Here is a 19803-nt window from a genome sequence, read left to right as displayed (position 1 = left end):
GTACAACATGCTTGCAATCAAGAAAGTTATATTTTCTCAAAATTTTCTCAACATAATGTAACTGGTCAAGGAAAATTCCATCACATGTTTTAGTTATTTTAATTCCAAGAATAAAATTTGCCTCACCAAGATCTTTCATGTCAAAATGGCTTCTAAGAATATTTTTAGTTTCACCAGTAACATTCATGTTAGAGCCAAAGATCAATAAATCATCAACATAGAGGCAAACAATTACATGTGAATTATTTCAAGACTTATGATAGATGCACTTATCACACTCGTTCGTTCTAAAACCATCCTCTATCATGCAGGAATCAATTTCTCATGCCATTGCTTTGGTGCCTGTTTCGAGCCATATAAGGATTTAGTAAGTTTACACACTTTGCTTTCTTCGCCTGCTTTCAATAAAACCTTCGGGTTGTTCCATATAAATTTCCTCATTTAGGTCCCCATTTAAAAAAGCAAGCTTTTACATCCATTTGGTGAATATGCAAATCAAAAATTGCAAAGAATAGCAATTAAAAGCCTTATGGATATAATTCTAGTTACCGAGAGAAAAAGTATCAAAAAATTCTAGGCCTTCTAGTTGTTTAAAACCCTTAGCAACTAGTCTAGCCTTATATTTATCAACAGAACCATCCGGTTTTAACTTTTTTCTAAGGACCCATTTATACCCAATTGTTTTACAACCCGGTGATAACTCAACTAACTTCCAAGTTTTATTGGAAATAAGTGATTCCATTTCATCATTTACAACCTCTTTCCAAAAAATAGCATCATGTGAAGATAAAACTTCTTGTAAATTGAGATGGTCATCCCCAACATTAAAAACATAAAAATCAGAACCAAAATCTTTTTCTACTCTAACTCTTTTACTTCTTCTTAACTCAAAATCATCACTTTCTTTATTTTTCAAAAAATGGGTAGAAGAAAAGCTAGGTAGTGATAAAATATTTTCGTTAGTCCTATGACCCTCACTATTTTTAGAATCAAATGGAAATTTATTTTCATGAAAAATAGCATCACCTGATTCTATTATTATATTATCTTCAAGACTAAAAAATCTATAGGTTGTACTATTTGAAGCATAACCAAGAAAAGCATAAATAGTCGAATTTTTGGGATTCATTAGCCTTACATAAGCTAGACACCCCAAACTCTTAGATATCCCAAATTTGGCTTATGACCTTTTCACAATTCAAATGGTGTTAATTTCGTCTTTTTATGAGGCACACGATTTAACACATAACAAGCAGTTAAAATAGCTTCACCCCAAAAATTTAAAGGTGCACTAGACTCAATAAGCATGGCATTTGTTAACTCAACCAAAGTTCTATTTTTTCTCTCCGCTACACCATTAGATGCAGGAGAATAAGGTGGAGTAGTTTCATGAATTATTCCCAATGATCTAACAAAAGAATTAAACTCATATTCTCGGCCTCTATCACTTCTAATTCTTTTTATTTGTCTACCAAACTGGTTTTCAACTTCATGGAGTTAAATTTTAAAATTTTCAAATGCATCACTTTTATTTTTCATCAAGAAAACATATGTATACTTAGAAAAATCATCAATAAAAGTGATAAAATATCTATTTCCTCCACGAGTTAAAATTCCTCCAAGTTCACAAATATCGGATGGACTAACTCTAACAATTCAGCTTTTTCTTTCAACTTGAAAATGAGGCCTTTTTTGTGATTTTGGCTTTACCTACAAGCCTCACATTTTTCAAAATCCTTTTTAATCATTGGGATTAATCCTAAACTACTCATGATTCCCACATAACGATTATTAATATGACACAAACGAGCATGCCAACAATTAGTAGAAGAAAGCATGTAAACAGAACTAGTAACTTTATTCATCTCAACCTTCAACTTGAACATCTCATCACAAGCATACCCCTTTCCCACAAAAATACCTTTTTTCACTATTACATATTGGCCGACTCAATAACTGCTGAAACCCGTCTTATTAAGAAGAAAACTAGACATCAAAATTTTTTTTTCTCATAGAAGGAGGAAAAAGTACATCTTTTAATGTTAACACCCTTCCTGAGGTAAAGCTCAACTCGACATCTCCCTTTCCAAGCACTTGAGTAGAATGTGAATCACCAAGCATGATGGTTTTGAGCTCCTCAAATGGAGTATACACTTTGAACCAATCTTTATCATAGCAAACATGACGGTTTGCACCAGAATCAGCCTATCATCCATCAACATTTTCAACCATATTTATGTCTGTTATCACCGCCAAAAGTGGCTCTTCGGTAACGTTAGCCTGAGGTGTAGGACCACGTTTTCGAAACTTGCAAAATCGAGCAATATGCCCACTCTTGTCACAAACAAAGCATGGTCCTCCATTTTGTGCTTGTTGATTTTGTGCTTGATTATTACCAACCATTATTTTTCTTGGGAGGTCTACCATTATTTTTCTTGAATATTTTCTTCTTAGGCTTCATAGAGGTATTTTTGTTAGCATTAGGAACAACATTATTTGAAGTAATTAAATTTACCTCGTTTGTGACGGGTTGTAAGTTGCTTTCTTCCGTTTGCAAAAGTGCATCTTGGCCCCTTGCCTCTTCTTCCATGCGGATTCGCATAATCAACGTCTCAAGTGAAGTTTCTTTTTGTTTGTGGAGCATAGTTTTTTGAAATTCCTTCCATGAAGGTGGAAGTTTATCTATTATGCCACAAATTATCTCCAAATTTTATCTCCTCGGACCTTAGCTCTCCAACGATCATTATGAAGTCTTGAGCTTGGTCTACCACTGATTTGTTGTCCACCATTTGAAAACGAAAAAAATCTACGAGCAGCATATTTTTTCACTCCAGCTTCCTCGGTATCATATTTACTCTGCAATGCTTTCCAAATTTTCTTTGCAGTAGAGTAAGTTCTATCATAATAATCATAAAAATTATCTGATAGACAATTTAGAAGATAATACCGACACTTGTAAGAATCCTCATCATACTTTTCAATTTTTTCTTGAAGAGAAATAAGTTGTTCATCATTCATGGAAGAGTTATCTACTTTATTTGGATTCTTCTCAGTTAGCACATAAGAAACATTGAGAAGACTTAAGTAGAATAGTACTTTACCCTTCCATCTCTTAAAATGAGTACCGTTGAACCGAAATGGCTTGTTAAGATCTCCCACTTTGACATCCGCGGATTTTTCAATTGTAGCCATTTGAATCTCCTTAAAATTGTTGATGATAATACAATGAAATTACAATTACAATTGAAAATAAAATGAAGAAATAACAATATCTTCGGCTGAGGCGCGGATATCTCGCTCTCTTTAAGGAGATTCAAGCCCACCGCAAAGAAATCTACCGGTCCAAAAAAGCAAGAATCTTTCCGACTTCCCTCAGGATACAACAAAGCCTCGATCACGTCGTACAACTCAACAAACTTTGGACAAGATGTTGAGTCCAAAGCTCTACCAAAAAGAAGAACACCTTCCTTCAACTAACAAACTTTTTTTTTTTCTTACTTTTCAAAAACTCTCTAAAGTATATATTTTTCTCTCTACCCCCAAAAGCTAAGGAAGACTTTTATTTATAGTTTAGAAAATCATCCTAGAATTGAATAGGACATGAATGGGGTAGTAAAATAAGTAGATAATGGAAGAATTATTATATGGAGGTTACATGAGTTACAAAGGAAAAATTGTGGCCATATTCTTACCACTAACTGATGTGGTTTAAAGGAAAATTAAGGCCAAAAACGGAGAGGTCACTTCTGCCCATATGACACTAACTGAAAGAAGTCAATGTGATAAATGGATAAAGGAGTTTCAAAAGCATTAAACTCCACATTCTGCCATGAACTGAACGTGGTCATGGACCATTTCAAAGACACATTAAAAGCAACACTTTAATATATTAATTTGTAATATTAAAATGCTAAAAAACACTTACAGAAGTAAATCGTTCTTGGAAAATAAGCATTTTCTTACTTCTTCTTTTTTTTATATTTGATACATATAAAATATTTTTCGAAAAATATTGTATATAATCCAATCAAATACTATGAAGGTGTGATGATGAGAGGTGGGGCCGGGGAAGCGTGGTGGTGGGGTTAGGGGTGAGGTGGGGAAGAAAATAACCCACAGAGGTGGGGGAAGAAAATAATCCACGAACTTACTTTTTGTACTCACATCAATGAAATTATTTTTAAGAACTTAGTTTATAAAAAAGAAATCTTAGCAAATAGTAATATTTTTTAAAATATTAAAACCATCCAAAAATATTTTCCTTCCTTTGAAACACACCCCATAACTTTGTGATGCCTATGAATAGTCATAGTTGACCTGACCACCAAGTCTCAATTCTCAACTCCCAAAAAGAAACTATTTTGACTCGATTGCTTTTTGCAATCAAAACTCTAATAAGTCAAAAAAAGGTGCTCCTCAAAAGACCTACTACTGCATTAAGAAAATGAAAATGAAAATGATAATGAAATGTGACATGCACCAGAGTGAGAATTTGACAACAATCTGACACCTCCTATCTAAGTTCTTATCTCCATAGTGGATATTTCTAAATCAAGTACTAACCATCACTTTTGACAAGTAGTACTAACATAATTTAATAATTTTTTTTATTATAATAATTATTTCAGTTGGAAATTTTTTTCAAAATTGAATCATGAAATTGTACCAAAAATCAACAATATGTCCTCAAAATTCCATAAATTAACTATATTATCAATTAAAATATATAATTAACTACCTTTTGTTTTAAGAAGTATAAAAATAAATATCAAATAATATATCTAAGAAATTTACTAAATAAATATAAGTTCTCTTTTTGCCTTTTGTAGAGAGCTTTAACTGTACTCTTATTTCCATAGTGAATAATTCTAAATCAAGTACTAACCATCACTTTTGATGAGAACTAACATAAAGACATTAAGCTTAAAATGGAAAATGTGTCAACTCATATTAGGTAAAGTAAGCTAGATTCTTATAACAACCTTAGATTATATAACGAGATATTTTAATTTTGTACGCATCTTGCAATAACAAAATAAGGCAATAAAACGTTATTTTATTAGAAATATTTAAAAACAATTTCATTTAAATAGTAAAATCCATTATTGTTTTATCAAGTAATATTTTGCTTTTCATTTATTTATAATCTATTAAATTAATGTGTGCTTAGTATACTAACATGAAGACACAAAGCTTAAAAAAACATGAAGACACTAAGCCAAATCTCTAATTTCACGGAAAATAAAGTCTCCCTACTCGTATTAGTTACAATAATTTAAAGTTTGTGAACCAAAATTCGAGTTACAATAGAGTATTATAAAGATAAATTTGATTATATCATGGAAAGCCGACAAAATATTTTATCTTATTGTAAATATATCAATTAAAGAGTCATTTATTTAGAAAGCTTTTTATGAGTGTAACTGCTTTACATCACATTTATTGTATACTCTAATAAGTTGCACTTAGTACTAACCAACACAATTTAGTGCTAACATGACGGTTCAAGCTGAATTTATGGTTCACAAAAATAAAACATTCCTGCTCGTTAAATTTATTCAAGATTACTAAATTCTAGATTCAATTTGCAACAGATTATACATCTGAATACAAATAATAAAACATTATCTTATTATAAATGTTAATTAAAATATTGTCTTTTGGATAATACGGTTATTTTACTCGCTCGTTGAATTTATTTGGGATTTCTAAAACCTAGATTCAATTTGCGACAAATTATACACTGAATAAAACGATATCTTATTATAAATGTTAATTAAAGCAAGTGCCTTTTAGATAATACGATCATATTGCTTAGTCGTTAAATGTATTCAGAATTTTTAAAATCTAGATTTAATTCGCAACATATTACACATCGAATACGAATAATAAAACGTTACTTTATTATAAATGTCAATTAAAGCAATGTATTTTAGATAAACGATCATAATATCAAGTAAGAAATTTACTTAAAATTGAAACAAACTTAAACAAAATAAAATAAGGATACATAGAATCATATCATCAACCTAAATTAATTATGGATTGAAATCTTCTATGAGATTTTTCCTTTTACGTAATAAATTAAAAAGAAAGGACAAGCTCATAGAGTTTAACATTAGTAAATAGTAAGTTGTTACAAAACTCAAACAAGTAATATTATGAACATTACAGCCTCTCTACCTCCCAAAGTAGGATAGGATCAGCATATACTCTATTATTTCGAAATTCGTAGAATTATACTGGATATATTGTTATAATAATATGAACTATTTATTAATTTACCTTATAAGAAAACAAAGTGGAAGATGTGTGTAATGTAGCTTGTTAGGTCACCGGTATGTGCTTCTATCTGTCAAATGTATATATTACTCCATTAACTTAATAATAATAATAATTCTAACAAAGAAAAAAAAAAAAAGGAAAAATAAACGCGGCTGGTAATACACCGAAACCATTTTCCTTTCTCTTTCTTCATTTCTCTCTCTCTGCTCGTTTTTGAGTTTGAGCTTTACAAAGATCGATCCAAGCTTTAAAAAAACAGTTTTTTTTTTCTTCTTAAAATCCATATCAGTTTTTTTTTTTATTTAATCATTTTTATTGTTGGGTTTTGATTTATTTAATTTTTATGAATTAAAAGTCAGCTGGGGTTGGTAAAATTTGTGGTTTTTTTAAGGATCTTGATTAGTTGAGCTGAAAAGTTTTGAGTTTTTAATAATGGGTTTTGAATTTTGTGTGTTGTAGTTAAAATTTAAGGCTTTTGGGTGTCTAAAAAGTGAAAAATCTTGGAATTATTTATTTGAATGATTTCTGTTGGGAGTAGAGATGGAAGAAAGAGGATAGGTTTAGGGTTTGATGTAATGATGGAAGAAACCGAGCTCGAAGAAGGAGAGGCTTACTGTTATGATAACAATAATAATGATTCAAACATTGACCCTGATGTTTCTTTCTCTTACCTTGTGAGTTTCTTCTTTATTCTTTTCCATTTAGTGTTGATCACTCTTGCTATGTTTTTGTTGTTGTTAGTGTTGATCACTCTGAGTATGTTGTTGTTCTTGTTGATGTTGTTGTTGTTGATCACTCTGAGTATGTTGTTGTTCTTGTTGTTGTTGATGATTGTAGTTTTGGACTTATAATTTGAGATCGAAGCATTATTAGTTTTTAGATTCTGTTGTATACTCTATTTAGTTGTAATTGGTTCATTTTAGCTCATGTCTTGATCAATCTATACACTGTTGTCTATCTGCTGCAACTCCAGCTCCGGCAACGGCTGCTCAATATAATTAGTGGCCTAAAACCAAATTTTAATCAGAGGCTTGTTAAGGAAATGGAAAAGGAATGTTATTAAACCTCGGGAATAAAGAGGCTTGATGTCTTTAGATTGAAGCATATTAGTTTTTAGATTCTGCCCCATACTCTATTTAATTGTAATTGGTTCATTTTAGCTCATGTCTTGATCAATCTATATACTGTTGTCTATCTGCTGCAACTCCAGCTCCGGCAACGGATGCTCAATATAATTAGTGGCCTAAAACCAAATTTTAATCAGAGGCTTGATAAGGAAATGGAAAAGGAATGTTATTAAACCTCGAGAATAAAGAGGCTTGATGTCTTTAGATTGAAGCATATTAGTTTTCAGATTCTGCCCCATACTCTATTTAATTGTAATTGGTTCATTTTAGCTCATGCCTTGATTAATCTACATATTGTTGTCTGTTGCTCGGTATAATTGTCGGCCTAAAGCCATACTTTAATAAGAGGCCTTCTGATGTCTAAGGAAACTTAATAACGAAATGGGAAAGGAATGTTGTTAAACCTTAAGAAAAATGAGCAAAATAATTCTGATAGAAACGGGAAGGTAATTAGCTTATATTGAGAAAGAAATTTAGCTTAATTAGCTTAATTGTTAACCAAATTCCATTACCAAAATACAAAAATAACAATTAACTCAACCAAATCCAAGAAAGTAGCATAAAATTTGGAACGCTTTGGTTTATAATTTTGTGGCAGGCAGGTGGAAGATAGTTGAAAATAATCTCCGTGGCGTTAATAATAATGTATTTCCTCTGTTCCATTTTATATTGACCCTGATGTTTCTCTATCTTACCTTGTGAGTTTCTTCTTTATTTTCTTCCGTATAGTATTGATCATAGTTATGGATATATAATTGAGATCCAAGCATTTTTAGTTTTACATTCTGGTACATGCTATACTTAATTGTAATTGGTTCGTTTTAGGTCATGTCTTGATCAATCTACCTACTGTTGTATAATTGACGGCCTAAAGACAAACTTTAATCAGAGGCCTTACCATGTCTAAGAGAAAACATGGTAAGGAAATGGGAAAGGAATGTCGTTAAACCTTAAGAAAAATTAGCAAAAAAATTCCAATTGAAACGGGAAAGTAATTAGCTTATATTGAGAAAGAATTTTACCTTAATTACTTCAAATCCTCAACCAAATCCAAGAAAGTAGCGTAAAATTTGGCACCTTGTGGTTTATAATTTGTGGCGGGCGGCGGAAGATAGTTGAAAAGATTCTCCTTAGCATTAATTATAATGTATCTCCTCTGTTCCTTTTTATATGACACTCTTTTCATTTTAGTATGTTCCACAAAGAGTAATAACTTTCCATGTTTAGAAAATGTTTAACTTTAAACTTCCCATCTTATCTTTATGACATACTCTAATTGTCATGGAAATGTCGTGGCATGTTTAAGACAGTAAGTTCTTAGGGTACTTTTGGTATGTGTCAAAAGTCTGTCTTTCCTTAAAGTCTGTGTCTAGTCCAACACTACCATATAAGATGAAGTTGCCTACTGCCAAATACATTTAAGTAAAATTAGGTGAGTTTAAATTCAAGAATTCACCAACAGCAGAAAATGTTGATTCACCAGTGTCTAAATCAACTTTTCTCAAGCCATATAAACATCTTTGTAAATCTTGTGCGATTAAACGATATCATAGATCTGTGTTCGAAAATTGACAAGCCAACAAAAACCTCAATAGTAAGGGGCCAGTTGGCTTTGTGTTGGAGGTGCTCCTGATTCTCCCGGTTAAATTGTAAATATACTTATATGCTTCAATATGGTTACTGTTGTGTTCTTTGAAAGCTAAAAACAGCTACCTGTGGCAGCCACATCACAACATATCAATCAACTATGCGTCAACCCAAACTAATTGGGATCGGGGATTTATGTGTAATACTTCCGTTCTATTCATTGCAGTATTAAAAAAAATCTCTTTTAAGGCAAAGGGGTTCTCTAAAACTGGAAGTTCGTTAAATCTCAACTTAACCCTACACTGATATATATTTAGCTAGACTAAAAGATACAGAAGAATGTGATAGGATTAAGTTTGTAATTCTATTGCATTTAGAGAGAAGTGATTAATATCATTCCAACATTGATATAAAATTGTGTTAGAATTTTTCTCTAATTCGGAAATTATAGTACTCCTTTGATGTGATTTATCATGATTTTAAGCAAGAATGCATTGACTCTGTCCAAGTATACTGTGATGTTGGAAAAACCCAGCATTTGCTCATTCTATTTTTTGCTTCATGACTTCTCTATCTAGAGTTGGTTTAGGGGCTAGTTAGTGAGTTGATGGAAATTTTCTGGTAAGTGTTGTGTATTAGTGTTTATAACTGCATTACGCACCTCTGATGGCAACACTCTTCCAGTTTCTCATATATCTATTCTTTCACTCTGTCAAGGATGAGAAACTCCACAATGTTTTGGGACATTATCAAAAGGATTTTGAAGGTGGAGTTTCAGCTGAGAATCTGGGTATGTAATACCAGAAGCACAAGTTTGCAGTGACGAGGCTTATGCCATGAGCTGATGATCGTTGATTTTGCATTTGTTGACAGGGTCAAGATTTGGCGGGTATGGTTCATTTTTACCTACTTATCAGCGTTCTCCCTCTTGGTCTCATCCAAGGACTTCACCAGAAGCCAACAACAATAACAGACAAATAACACCACCCAATCTGCTCCCTGAGGTACGTAACTTTTGAATGAATCCAAATGATTTTCTTATATGCTAGTTTACTGCAATGGAGAGGTAATATGTTTTCATGTTGATATTCTACTTTTACTTAGCAATATGCATCTTTCAATTATACAGGGTGGTCGACAAACCTCGTTGGTATCATCATGCACTTCTCTGTCAGGAAGACCTGTAGCATCTTCTGCCCGTTTACCTGCACTTAGGGCTCCACAATTCAAGGGGGAAAGAAATTCTGCCCAACCAACTACTCAAGCTGCAGACTCCAATTCAAAAAGTGAAAAAGTGAAGAAGCCAAGAAAGGCCTCTGACCTGAAAACGCTTAAGGTGCGTATCAAAGTTGGCACCAATAATTTGTCGACCCGAAAGAATGCAGAAATCTACAGTGGGCTTGGGCTTGATGACTCTCCATCATCTTCGCTGGATGGTAGCCCCATGGACAGTGAAGGGGTATCCCGTGACGTTCAGGTTTCCCCAGATGAATCCCCTACTAGTATACTTCAGGTGAATCTTCCCACAAGCATTAAGTTTTTGCTTTGTTTTTCTTCTTTCTGGTTTAAGCTAACCTTAACTTCTGCAATTTTCTTAATCAACCCATTGGAGCAGATTATGACCTCACATCCAATGCGTGATATCTTATTGTTATCCCCCCTCTCAGACGAGTTGATTAACCTGACTGAAAATGAAAAGATTTGGGGAAAATGTGAATATGAAGGGAAGAAAAAGGCAAGCCTTGAAACTTTGACATTAGCGAACGGTACTCATTATGCAAATGGAGAAGTTTCAGAGGCAAGAAAATTGAAAACTTATGACAAAGATGCCTTGGCAAAGGGCAAAGGCTATGATAATCAAAATGGTAGTGCCTTGTCATCAAAAAAGGAGATTGATATTGATGGTCTTGCCTGTGAAGAACTTGTTTCGAAGGCTTTGAAACTCCCTCTTTTGTCTAATCCAAACCCTAATTTTGCTGATCCTCCAAAAGATGCAGAGAAGACAGCTGACAGTTCAAAAACAGCCTCTAAGAGTAAGACCAAAGAAGCATCCTCTGAGCGGGCATCCAAGAAATCATTGCTGCCTGTCGCTGCAATAGACACAAATTCTGTTGAAGGGTCTGGTGGAAAGGTTTCCTCATCTAGGAGAACTATGGAAATTAAAGGGACATATTGTAATGATCACAGCTCAGGATACTTGAAGAAAGAAGGCAACAATGAAGAGGAGGAAGCTGATGATTCATCCAACAATAGGCAGGCTAAAGACGGGAATGTACCAAATGTAGATGCTGTTAGTCCCCTCAAGCAGTCATCTCGTCAGAAAAGCTCCTCCAACAATGAGGATGGAATGAAACTGGCTCTTGAAAAGGAACTTTTCGCATCTGCAGACACAATGAAACCCATAGGAAATCAATGTCATAATGCCCAAAGTACAGAGGTATTAAAAGAAAGTTCTGTTGCTGATTTGTCCATAGCATCTAAGGGGAAGAAAACCTCTTCTAGCAAAAACCTTAGTGATTCAGAGGACTTGAAAAAGAACCTAGCCAGGGATAAATACAAAGAATTCTTTGGTGACGCAGAACTCGAACTAGATGATGCTGAAACTGGTTTGGAGCAAATTCATTCAAAGGAAATGCTCAAGGGTTCTGATGCAATCAGTAAGAAGAGACTTGAACGTAATAGCTCGATGAAGGAAAGAGTTAATGGTAGGAAAACTGAGAAGCCGTTTGCTTCTGTGGAGTATCCTAAGTTGGCTTCAACTGGGGCTCCTCACACCGTCTGTGAATCCAATCCCGCTGCATCTCCAGGAGCTGGGGCTCCTGTAGTTAAAGAAGATTGGGTAGCGTGTGACAAGTGTCAGACTTGGCGTCTACTGCCACTTGGCACTGATCCTGACAGTCTCCCCAAAAAGTGGGTTTGTAGATTGCAAACCTGGCTGTAAGTTTTCTCTAACCTTGCATTCATCTGTTTATCATGATTATCTGTCTTGTATAAGTAATTTTTCTCTATCAGGAGAAGTCATATTCTTTAAAGTAAAGACGTATAACAATAGATGTTACGTTGAAAGTTTATCGTGTTTATACTAAATCGTTACGACAGAAAACAATATCTGCTATTTAAGATGTTTTTTTTAATGCTAATTAATTATCTTCATCTTCTAGGCCTGGAATGAATCGCTGTGGTGTCAGTGAAGAAGAAACGACGAAGGCTCTAAGAGCTCTTTACCAGGTGCCGATGAGTGGTGCTACCACCCATGCTTCTGACAAAATATATAGTCAGCATGAATATCCTGGTGTGGCCCTCTCAGGAGTAACTTCTATTGACACGTTTCATGCCAGCCAAGACCACCAAAAAGCAGGTATAGAAGCTGCTGATGCTGTTGGGAAGAAAATTTATGGATCAAAAGGTGTGTCTAGTGCAACAAAACAGGAAGGTTCACTGTCATCAAACGGTGTCAAAAGAAACCATAAGGGGACCCCAAAGAGCAGAAGCTCGAACGGAACTACTAATTCTCCCGCTGATGAAAATGGGCATCAACTGGTGGGCCTGCCAAGTAGCTCAAACATAGAGAAGCTGAGACTTAAACAAAAAGAGAAGAGAAGATCACTTGAGAACCATTCTGATGGGGGTATATTGTCTGAAGCTGTCATATTTTGAACTTGATGAAATCCTTGAATTTCTGGAACTTCTCTTTACTCTATGTGACATGTTTTGCAGGTATAAAAAATTCGAAGATGAGGAACACAAGTGAGACAGATTTGGATGGTTCTACAGCTAAAAAGTTCAGGAGAGATGATGTACATTATGATGACGACCCCATTGGGGCAAAACCGGGACATAGCTCAAGCACTGGTTTGTCGAACAGTGGATCGGAAAAGGTTAGGGATAAATATAAATACAAGAAGTCAAAGGCTGATTCATTTAAAAATTTGGCTTTTGCAACAAATCCAGAAAGCCATACTTTGGATGGTTCAGTCAATAAATGTGACAGTAAAGACTCCCTTAAGAAGAGAAAACGGAGTGAATCCCAGGATCCCGAGACACAACCTCCCCGAGAAATTATAGAAGAGACACGTGATAACGGACGTAGGAAAGAAAAGAAAGCAAGGGTCTCTAAGTCTGGGGGAAAAGACTCCAGCAGAAGCAGAGCTAGTGGAGGAACTGATGGAAAAGGTAGAGGTAAGGAAGAGCGAGTCGGACAAGATCTAGATAGCACTCTATCTCAGCGAAGTGCAGATGCTGGAGATTCTTCAAAAAGGGATTTGTCTGCTTTGCAGCCTTCTGTTGCAGCCACTTCGAGCTCTTCTAAAGTGTCTGGTTCACATAAGAACAGAGCTAGTCTTCAGGAACTGAAGGGTTCACCAGTAGAATCGGTATCTTCATCTCCTTTCAGGATTTCAAATACAGATAACTGTTCATCAACTAAAAGGAACGCCAAGAGAAAAGACGATCACAAGAATGCTAGTTCCGTTCCCAGTTCTACACCAAGAAGGTCTTCCAATGGCAAGCATCATGGAATGGAGTCGTCTGGACTTGATTACCAGGAGAAAGATGTCCATGATGTATCAGGTGCTAAAATCAAAGCAAAGATTACAGGTTCTGATTTTGCTACTCATCAGGACACTGATGTAACGGGTGATCCATTAGGTCAAGCTAATCAATATGCTTGCATGACAGAGAACCCGGACCAAGGCCTAAATAATGAAAGAAGGAACAACAGTCAGTTACATAATAATGGGTCAGCCTCAAAGGATGAGAAGGCTTTGTTGTCTCAGCATAAAGAAAAGAATCGTACTGTCAGATCTGATTCTGGCAAATGCAAGACTAAGGATCCTGATATTTCAAATGAATCTTCAGATCGAAGAACAGATGAGGGGAAATTGACATCCGGAAGAAACAAGATTGAGGATAAATCTGGTGCCGGTCCTGATAGATTACAACAAGGTCCCAAGAAAGATTGTTTTGGAAAATTGTTGAATGAGAATGCTAAAGGAGATAATCAATCGAAATTTGGTGATCATGATGGTGCTGAACTTAAAGTAGATGTTACGTCCAGTCTGGATAAAAGGCAGGATCCCCTAACTGATCGGGATGATGGGAGATCGTTTAGGAAGATTGCTGACAAAGCTGAGAAAATTGAAGCGCTTGAGAAAGGGAAGTCACACTTAACATCTCCTTCAATAAGAGGTCAGAATGAGACAGTTCCATCTTCACAACCAGTTCCTGCTTTTGAAGGAGAGATGTTGAATGCTTCAAAACAGGGTAAAAAGTCTGAAAGCCACCCTGGAAACACGCCTAATAGTTTGCGACACTCTACTCCGCCTGCACATAAGGTTCGGGATAGCCCTGCTCGGAAGGATTCTGCAAGTCAAGCTGCTGCGAATGCTATTAAAGAAGCCACAAACCTTAAACATCTGGCAGATCGCCGCAAGGTTTACATAATTTTCCTTCATACAAGAAAAAGAGGGGGGGCGATGATATGCTTTATCATTTGCTCTCTTTTGTTTATTTTTTACTCATTTGTGTTGGCATAACTTGACATCTTGTTTCAGAACTCTGGGTCAAGTGAAAGTACAAGTCTCTATTTTCAAGCAACCCTAAAGTTTCTCCATGGAGCATCCTTGTTAGAATCATGCAACGACAGCGCCAAGCACAGTGAAATGAACCAGTCAAGGCAAATTTATAGCAGCACTGCAAAACTGTGCGAGTGAGTTGTCTAGTCGTTGCATCTGTTCATTCATTGTTACCCTAATTGCACAAATTCATAAGTGGATTTTACTTTCGTACTACGTCGAAGTGCAGGGCTGAGATATCTAAGCTGTATTCTTTAATGAACTAGTTACGAGAATAAGCTTTTGCTTACAGATTCAGTAAAGGGAGTATAAAGTTGCTCAAGAATGATTGAGAAACAAGAACCCTCTTGCTAGAATGAAGCTTAAATTCGATTCTCTGTTCTCTTACAATCTTCATTCGTTATCACGAACTTTATGGGAACTCTACTCAATACTATGTTTTCTGTTCTTTACAATAGTAGCATTTTTTGGTTAAGGATTTGGACTTTTTAAAATGTCACTGGAGAATTTTTGTTACTATCCGGCTTTGTATTGTATCAACAGATTTGTCAGTTGTAATTTTTGAATGTGACCTTATTAACTTGTTAGGATACTGTCCTTGTTGGAGAACCGACCGTCAGTTGTAACAGTACCAGATATAACTGTATAATTTTGGTGCTATTAATGGTCTAATCTGAAATAATACCAGTTAGTGATATATTAGCTCATATAATCATTGGAAATAGGTTCCTTACCATGCCACGCATTTTTGAAATCTTTGTTGACCTAAACTATTTTCTTGACATATTGTCCTGTGATTACTGGGAGCTTTTAATTTTCCACTCACAAAGAGAGATATGCACTTTGGGATAACATAATTGATAGTACTACCAGTGTTGTCAAAGGCGCGCTTAAGCCCTGAAGCGAAGCTCAAAACATGTTGAGCGCTTCGCCTCGCTTTATGTGCGCTTCAGTGTCGTCATCAAGGCTCTAAGACATATTTTCCTTGAAATGTATGCCTCTCTTGAAGAGGTGACACTAGATGATTGATATTTCACTTTATCGTGTTGTTTTTACAATTTCTTTGTCCATATATTTGTTATTCATGCTTACTATTATTAGTCATGGACTAAACATACATATATTTGTAAATTTGCACCATTGTGCTTTTTTCCACTAAAGCGCACACTTTATTTGCGCTTTGGCGCTTAAAGCCCCAGCTAACCTTAGAGCTTTTTTGCGCTTTTCGCTTTTGATAACATTGAGTACTACTTTGTGATATGTGAGAAAAACTTCTTTTGTTGGATGCCTTTTCACACATCTTATTTATATTCTATTCTCGTAGTGTATAATCCTAAGAGTCTCTTGCTCTGGAGAAATTAGTTGTTATAATGCCAAAGGAGATCCTGAAGTACTATAGAAATTCCAAATACTAAGTAATACTGATTCTGGGACTTAAATCTTGTTTTCTTAATAGGTTTGTTGCCCATGAATATGAGAGATTGAAAGACATGGCTGCTGTTTCACTAGCCTATAAATGCATGGAGGTTGCGTACATGCGAGTAATCTATTCCTTTCATTTCAATGCAAACAGATATAGAAATGAACTACAAACAGCCCTGCAAATTTTTCCTCCAGGTAATTTGCTAGAGATTCACCTGTAAAATATATATCTTACATCATGATACCAATTTTATTGTAGACACTTCCACTTGGACCGACACGCCCCTTTAGACTGCTAGTTTAACCTTTGATGTTACTCAAGTGGCGTGGTGCTTTATATGGGTTGACAGGATGTTCTCAACTTTTTATTTGTACTACATTAAACCATTTGTGTAATGCTTTCTGTACCTGTGAATTGTCGAAGATAAAAGATGAGTCGGTCATGGCTAGATAACTCCAGAATTTTTCTGAGGAGACTGAAAAATAAAATATTTCTTTATAAATAATTGGTTATCAAGTTTGTTACTATACTGGCTTTAGCCCCCCAAAAAAGGATGTCTATTAAAATTTTATTCCATTTTATTTCCAAGAGAAAGATGAAAATACGGAATGTTAAGTTGTGCAGTGGACGCAACATTGTAGAATGATTTAAATTATTCCTAAATCATCATTACAATTGACATAAATAACATTTATCTCTGATGATCAATGCTGCAAAGGGATTTTCTTCAAGAATTATCAATTATTGGGTATTAGTAGTATATATGTTTTGACAGTTGTAAACAATTGATCCCTTGGGTTTTTTATTATAAAAGTAGTATTAACTTTTGGAATATTGAAGATTAAAGAGTTGACTGGAAATTAGTACTGTCCATCTTTTTAAAGAAATAATAGCTAAGACGAACCATAGCATTATTATGAATCAGCTTACCAAAAGTAGTTTAATTAGTGATTTAACTCTTTTTTATCAGGAATAAAAGTTTAACAAGGGCAAATAACATTTTTTTTTCTTTTACTTTAAACAAAACAGTTATATCTGATTAGTATTGATGAAGTGTCTTGGACTCTCTTATTAATGGAGTGGACCTCTTTTTAAGGGTTACACTTACTGGATTTCTTATCATCATACACTAGGTGAATCCCCCTCCTCTTCTGCCTCGGATGTTGACAATTTGAACAATCCAACTATGGTAGACAAGGTTGCCTTGGCGAAAGGTGTTGCTTCTCCCCAGGTTGCCGGAACTCATGTTGTCTCGGCCAGAAACCGTGCCAGCTTCACGAGGCTATTTAACTTTGTAAGTATTCATAAATTTCAGCTCCATTAATGAGCTATAGCCTGCGTGGCCAAGCTTCTAGGAAGCCAAAATTGCTTATTTTAGAAAGTTGGTGTGTTTGGCCAAGCTTTTAAGTAAAAAGTAAGCTTTTGAGTAGTAGCAGAAGCCTTTTTTAGAAGTTAAAAAAAGTTAGCTTTGTCTCTGAAGCACTATTAGAACATTGGCCAAGCACAAAGTACTATTCTAATATTGGAAAAAAATGTTTTTCAAATTGATTAGCTAAACACAAACTGTTACTTTCCAGAAGTAGTTTTTCAAAAAACACTTCTAACAAAAAACACGTTTCAAAATAAGCAGATTTTGGAAGCTTGGTCAAACAGGCTATGAGTCTTCTTGAGTGAATGAGATCTCTAATCTAACATATTTTCGAAGGAGAGAATCATTAGACCAGATAAAGTAGAGAACTATATAATGTTGTCTAACTCTTTTATTCGTCTGGTTTAATTGAGTGAATGACAGCATCAGACCAGTTAAAGTAAAGAACACCATATTTTATCCACAATGTTCCCAACAGAACTGGAGTTTGATGACTTCTCTTCCAAGGGAGGGATAGGATATTTATTTTTCTATTCCCTTGATTGTCATCCACCAGGTTGTTTGGGTAAAGGGCATAATTGCGAAAATGCTTATCTCTAAATAAGTCCAAACCTTTTACATGTATCATTTACTTGAGAACTCATGTTCTGAATCTTAATTTTGATCTGGCGATGTTCCTTTTTCTAGTATCTTAAGTTTGATAAATTTACAGGCACAGGAAGTTAATTTAGCAATGGACGCCTCCAGGAAATCACGTATTGCTTTTGCAGCTGCTTATCCTGGACCCGGTGATACACAGTGTAAAGAGCCTGCATTATCCGTAAAGAAAGCCCTCGATTTCAACTTCCAGGATGTTGACGGCTTATTACTCTTAGTGCGAATCGCCATGGAAGCTATCAGCCGTTGAAATTTAAGTTATAGCGCTGAAGCCATGGGACACATCTTGAACCCGTTCCTCCATTTGCTGTCAATTGAGCAGATGTCAGAAAGAGAATCTCTTGGTGGAGGAATCATATATACCTATCATGTTATGAGTTCTGCTCCCAATGCCCTTGTAAATCTGTACATAGGTAAATACTATAGTTGGTAAGATATTCTCAATACAGCCACAGTCACAATCTGACAGAAATAAGGAAACTTGGTGATGCTGTCGTAAATTCATAAAATTGCAATGCTCGTTGCCTCTCCCAGATCGAAGGTAAAACGGCACGAGTAATGTACTTTTTCCATATCTCAATTAGTTTATTTAGTTTTCTTTGCGAGTCGATATATGATCTTTATTACTTTCTTTTCCTTGATGGCAACTACAGATACATTTGCAATCGAGACGGCTTATTGTTAGCTTTCAACTTGTAGACGGAAAAAATTCAAAGAATACACTTTCACAACAGCACATAAGAGTAGCGTGATTAGTATATATGGTTCGAGTTGATTGATGAGTTGTTAAAATTGACGAGACTCGGAGATATACCTATTCTCCCTGTATGTTGAGAGAATCATCAAATTTATTATGTACAAAATGATAAAAGATTATTCCCATCTATAAGAATCGGAATTTTGTGTTGCAGGTCAGCTTAGGGGAGTCATAAGATGAGATATGCAGTTGTTGCAAGCAGTTCTGCATTTGTTAATTGCTTCTTGATGAGAAAGAAGCCCATGTAAGAATCTAATGCTTTATTTTTTGCCACTGCTATCTGCATATAACCTACTACTCTTTTTCACTCATTGGATTTCATCTTACAGGGAGTTGAGAACTGCAATGGCAGCAGCTACCAGAGTTGCTTATTACCCGCTAGTATCCTACCAGAGCCATTTGCTCTTCTTTTCCACAGTTGGCTTTGTTCTACGTCATTACTGACAGTGTTAAAAACTTTTCACTATCAGTGTACTTTGACGTTGACCTTTGAATTGTGATAGTAGCCTATAGGTTAATTACCATTTTTACCAAGTTACTAAATGTTATTTATTGTAAGATGTAAATAGTAATCACCTTATAAGTAACTGGACTCTGTAAATAAATTTTACACCTGCCTCCAAGGTTTAACTCAGTTGGCATAGGTTGAGGAGCTTGTCTCCTACGTACAAGCAAACTAGTCCGCTATGTAAGAGGGGCCGAGTTTAGATGTTTTTTTTGGTCATAATAAAATTACACCATTGATGCATAGAATACTTTTCTTTATGGGTCTTTTCCTTGTAAATTTTTCTATTACAAGCTTTTATATATTGTAGAGTGAAGTACCACATGGATGGATATATACATACTAGCAAACTATGCCTGTGCGATGTATGGGATTCAACATGATTAATTTGATTACTCAATTTAGTTAGTATTTATGGTTTGTATATTTTGCAAAGGATACAGCGATTCTCCTTAGTGAGTCCCCACATTTTTTTTCTTTTCGTCTTATTTTTCCCCTTAATTTTTCAATTGTTATTAAA

General features: G+C 35.0%; 1 protein-coding gene across 2 annotated transcripts; it reads left to right on the top strand.

Moving 5' to 3' along the window:
• The first annotated feature begins 6476 nt into the window (after positions 1-6476).
• Positions 6477-19525, top strand: LOC132048484 (cysteine-tryptophan domain-containing zinc finger protein 3). Of its 2 annotated transcripts, none has more exons than XM_059439327.1 (14): positions 6477-6959; positions 9717-9789; positions 9873-10003; positions 10129-10512; positions 10615-11936; positions 12161-12627; positions 12717-14431; positions 14552-14706; positions 16029-16189; positions 17129-17289; positions 18077-18562; positions 18675-18846; positions 18933-19022; positions 19108-19525. In XM_059439327.1, the coding sequence occupies exons 1-11, from the start codon at positions 6804-6806 to the stop codon at positions 18269-18271; spliced, it is 4920 nt and encodes a 1639-aa protein (XP_059295310.1). In that variant the 5' UTR covers positions 6477-6803; the 3' UTR covers positions 18272-18562; positions 18675-18846; positions 18933-19022; positions 19108-19525. The 2 variants fall into 2 exon arrangements, with proteins under 2 accessions (XP_059295310.1, XP_059295309.1); XM_059439326.1 differs by having other exon boundaries at positions 9684-9789.
• The last annotated feature ends 278 nt before the right edge of the window (positions 19526-19803 follow it).

Source organism: Lycium ferocissimum, chromosome 1 (genome assembly GCF_029784015.1).
Source record: "Lycium ferocissimum isolate CSIRO_LF1 chromosome 1, AGI_CSIRO_Lferr_CH_V1, whole genome shotgun sequence".
NCBI classification, from domain to species: domain Eukaryota; kingdom Viridiplantae; phylum Streptophyta; class Magnoliopsida; order Solanales; family Solanaceae; genus Lycium; species Lycium ferocissimum.
The sequence above is the reverse complement of the archived record's forward strand: the minus strand, read 5'-3'. Positions and strand labels throughout refer to the sequence as shown.

Bases quoted from the DNA above. Each gene is read 5' to 3' on its own strand.
- LOC132048484 (XM_059439326.1), top strand. From the start codon at position 6,804: ATGATTTCTGTTGGGAGTAGAGATGGAAGAAAGAGGATAGGTTTAGGG. The intron at 12,628-12,716 runs GTATATTGTCTG...CATGTTTTGCAG, and splicing joins TGAGAACCATTCTGATGGGG to GTATAAAAAATTCGAAGATG. The intron at 17,290-18,076 runs GTAAGTATTCAT...ATAAATTTACAG, and splicing joins TCACGAGGCTATTTAACTTT to GCACAGGAAGTTAATTTAGC.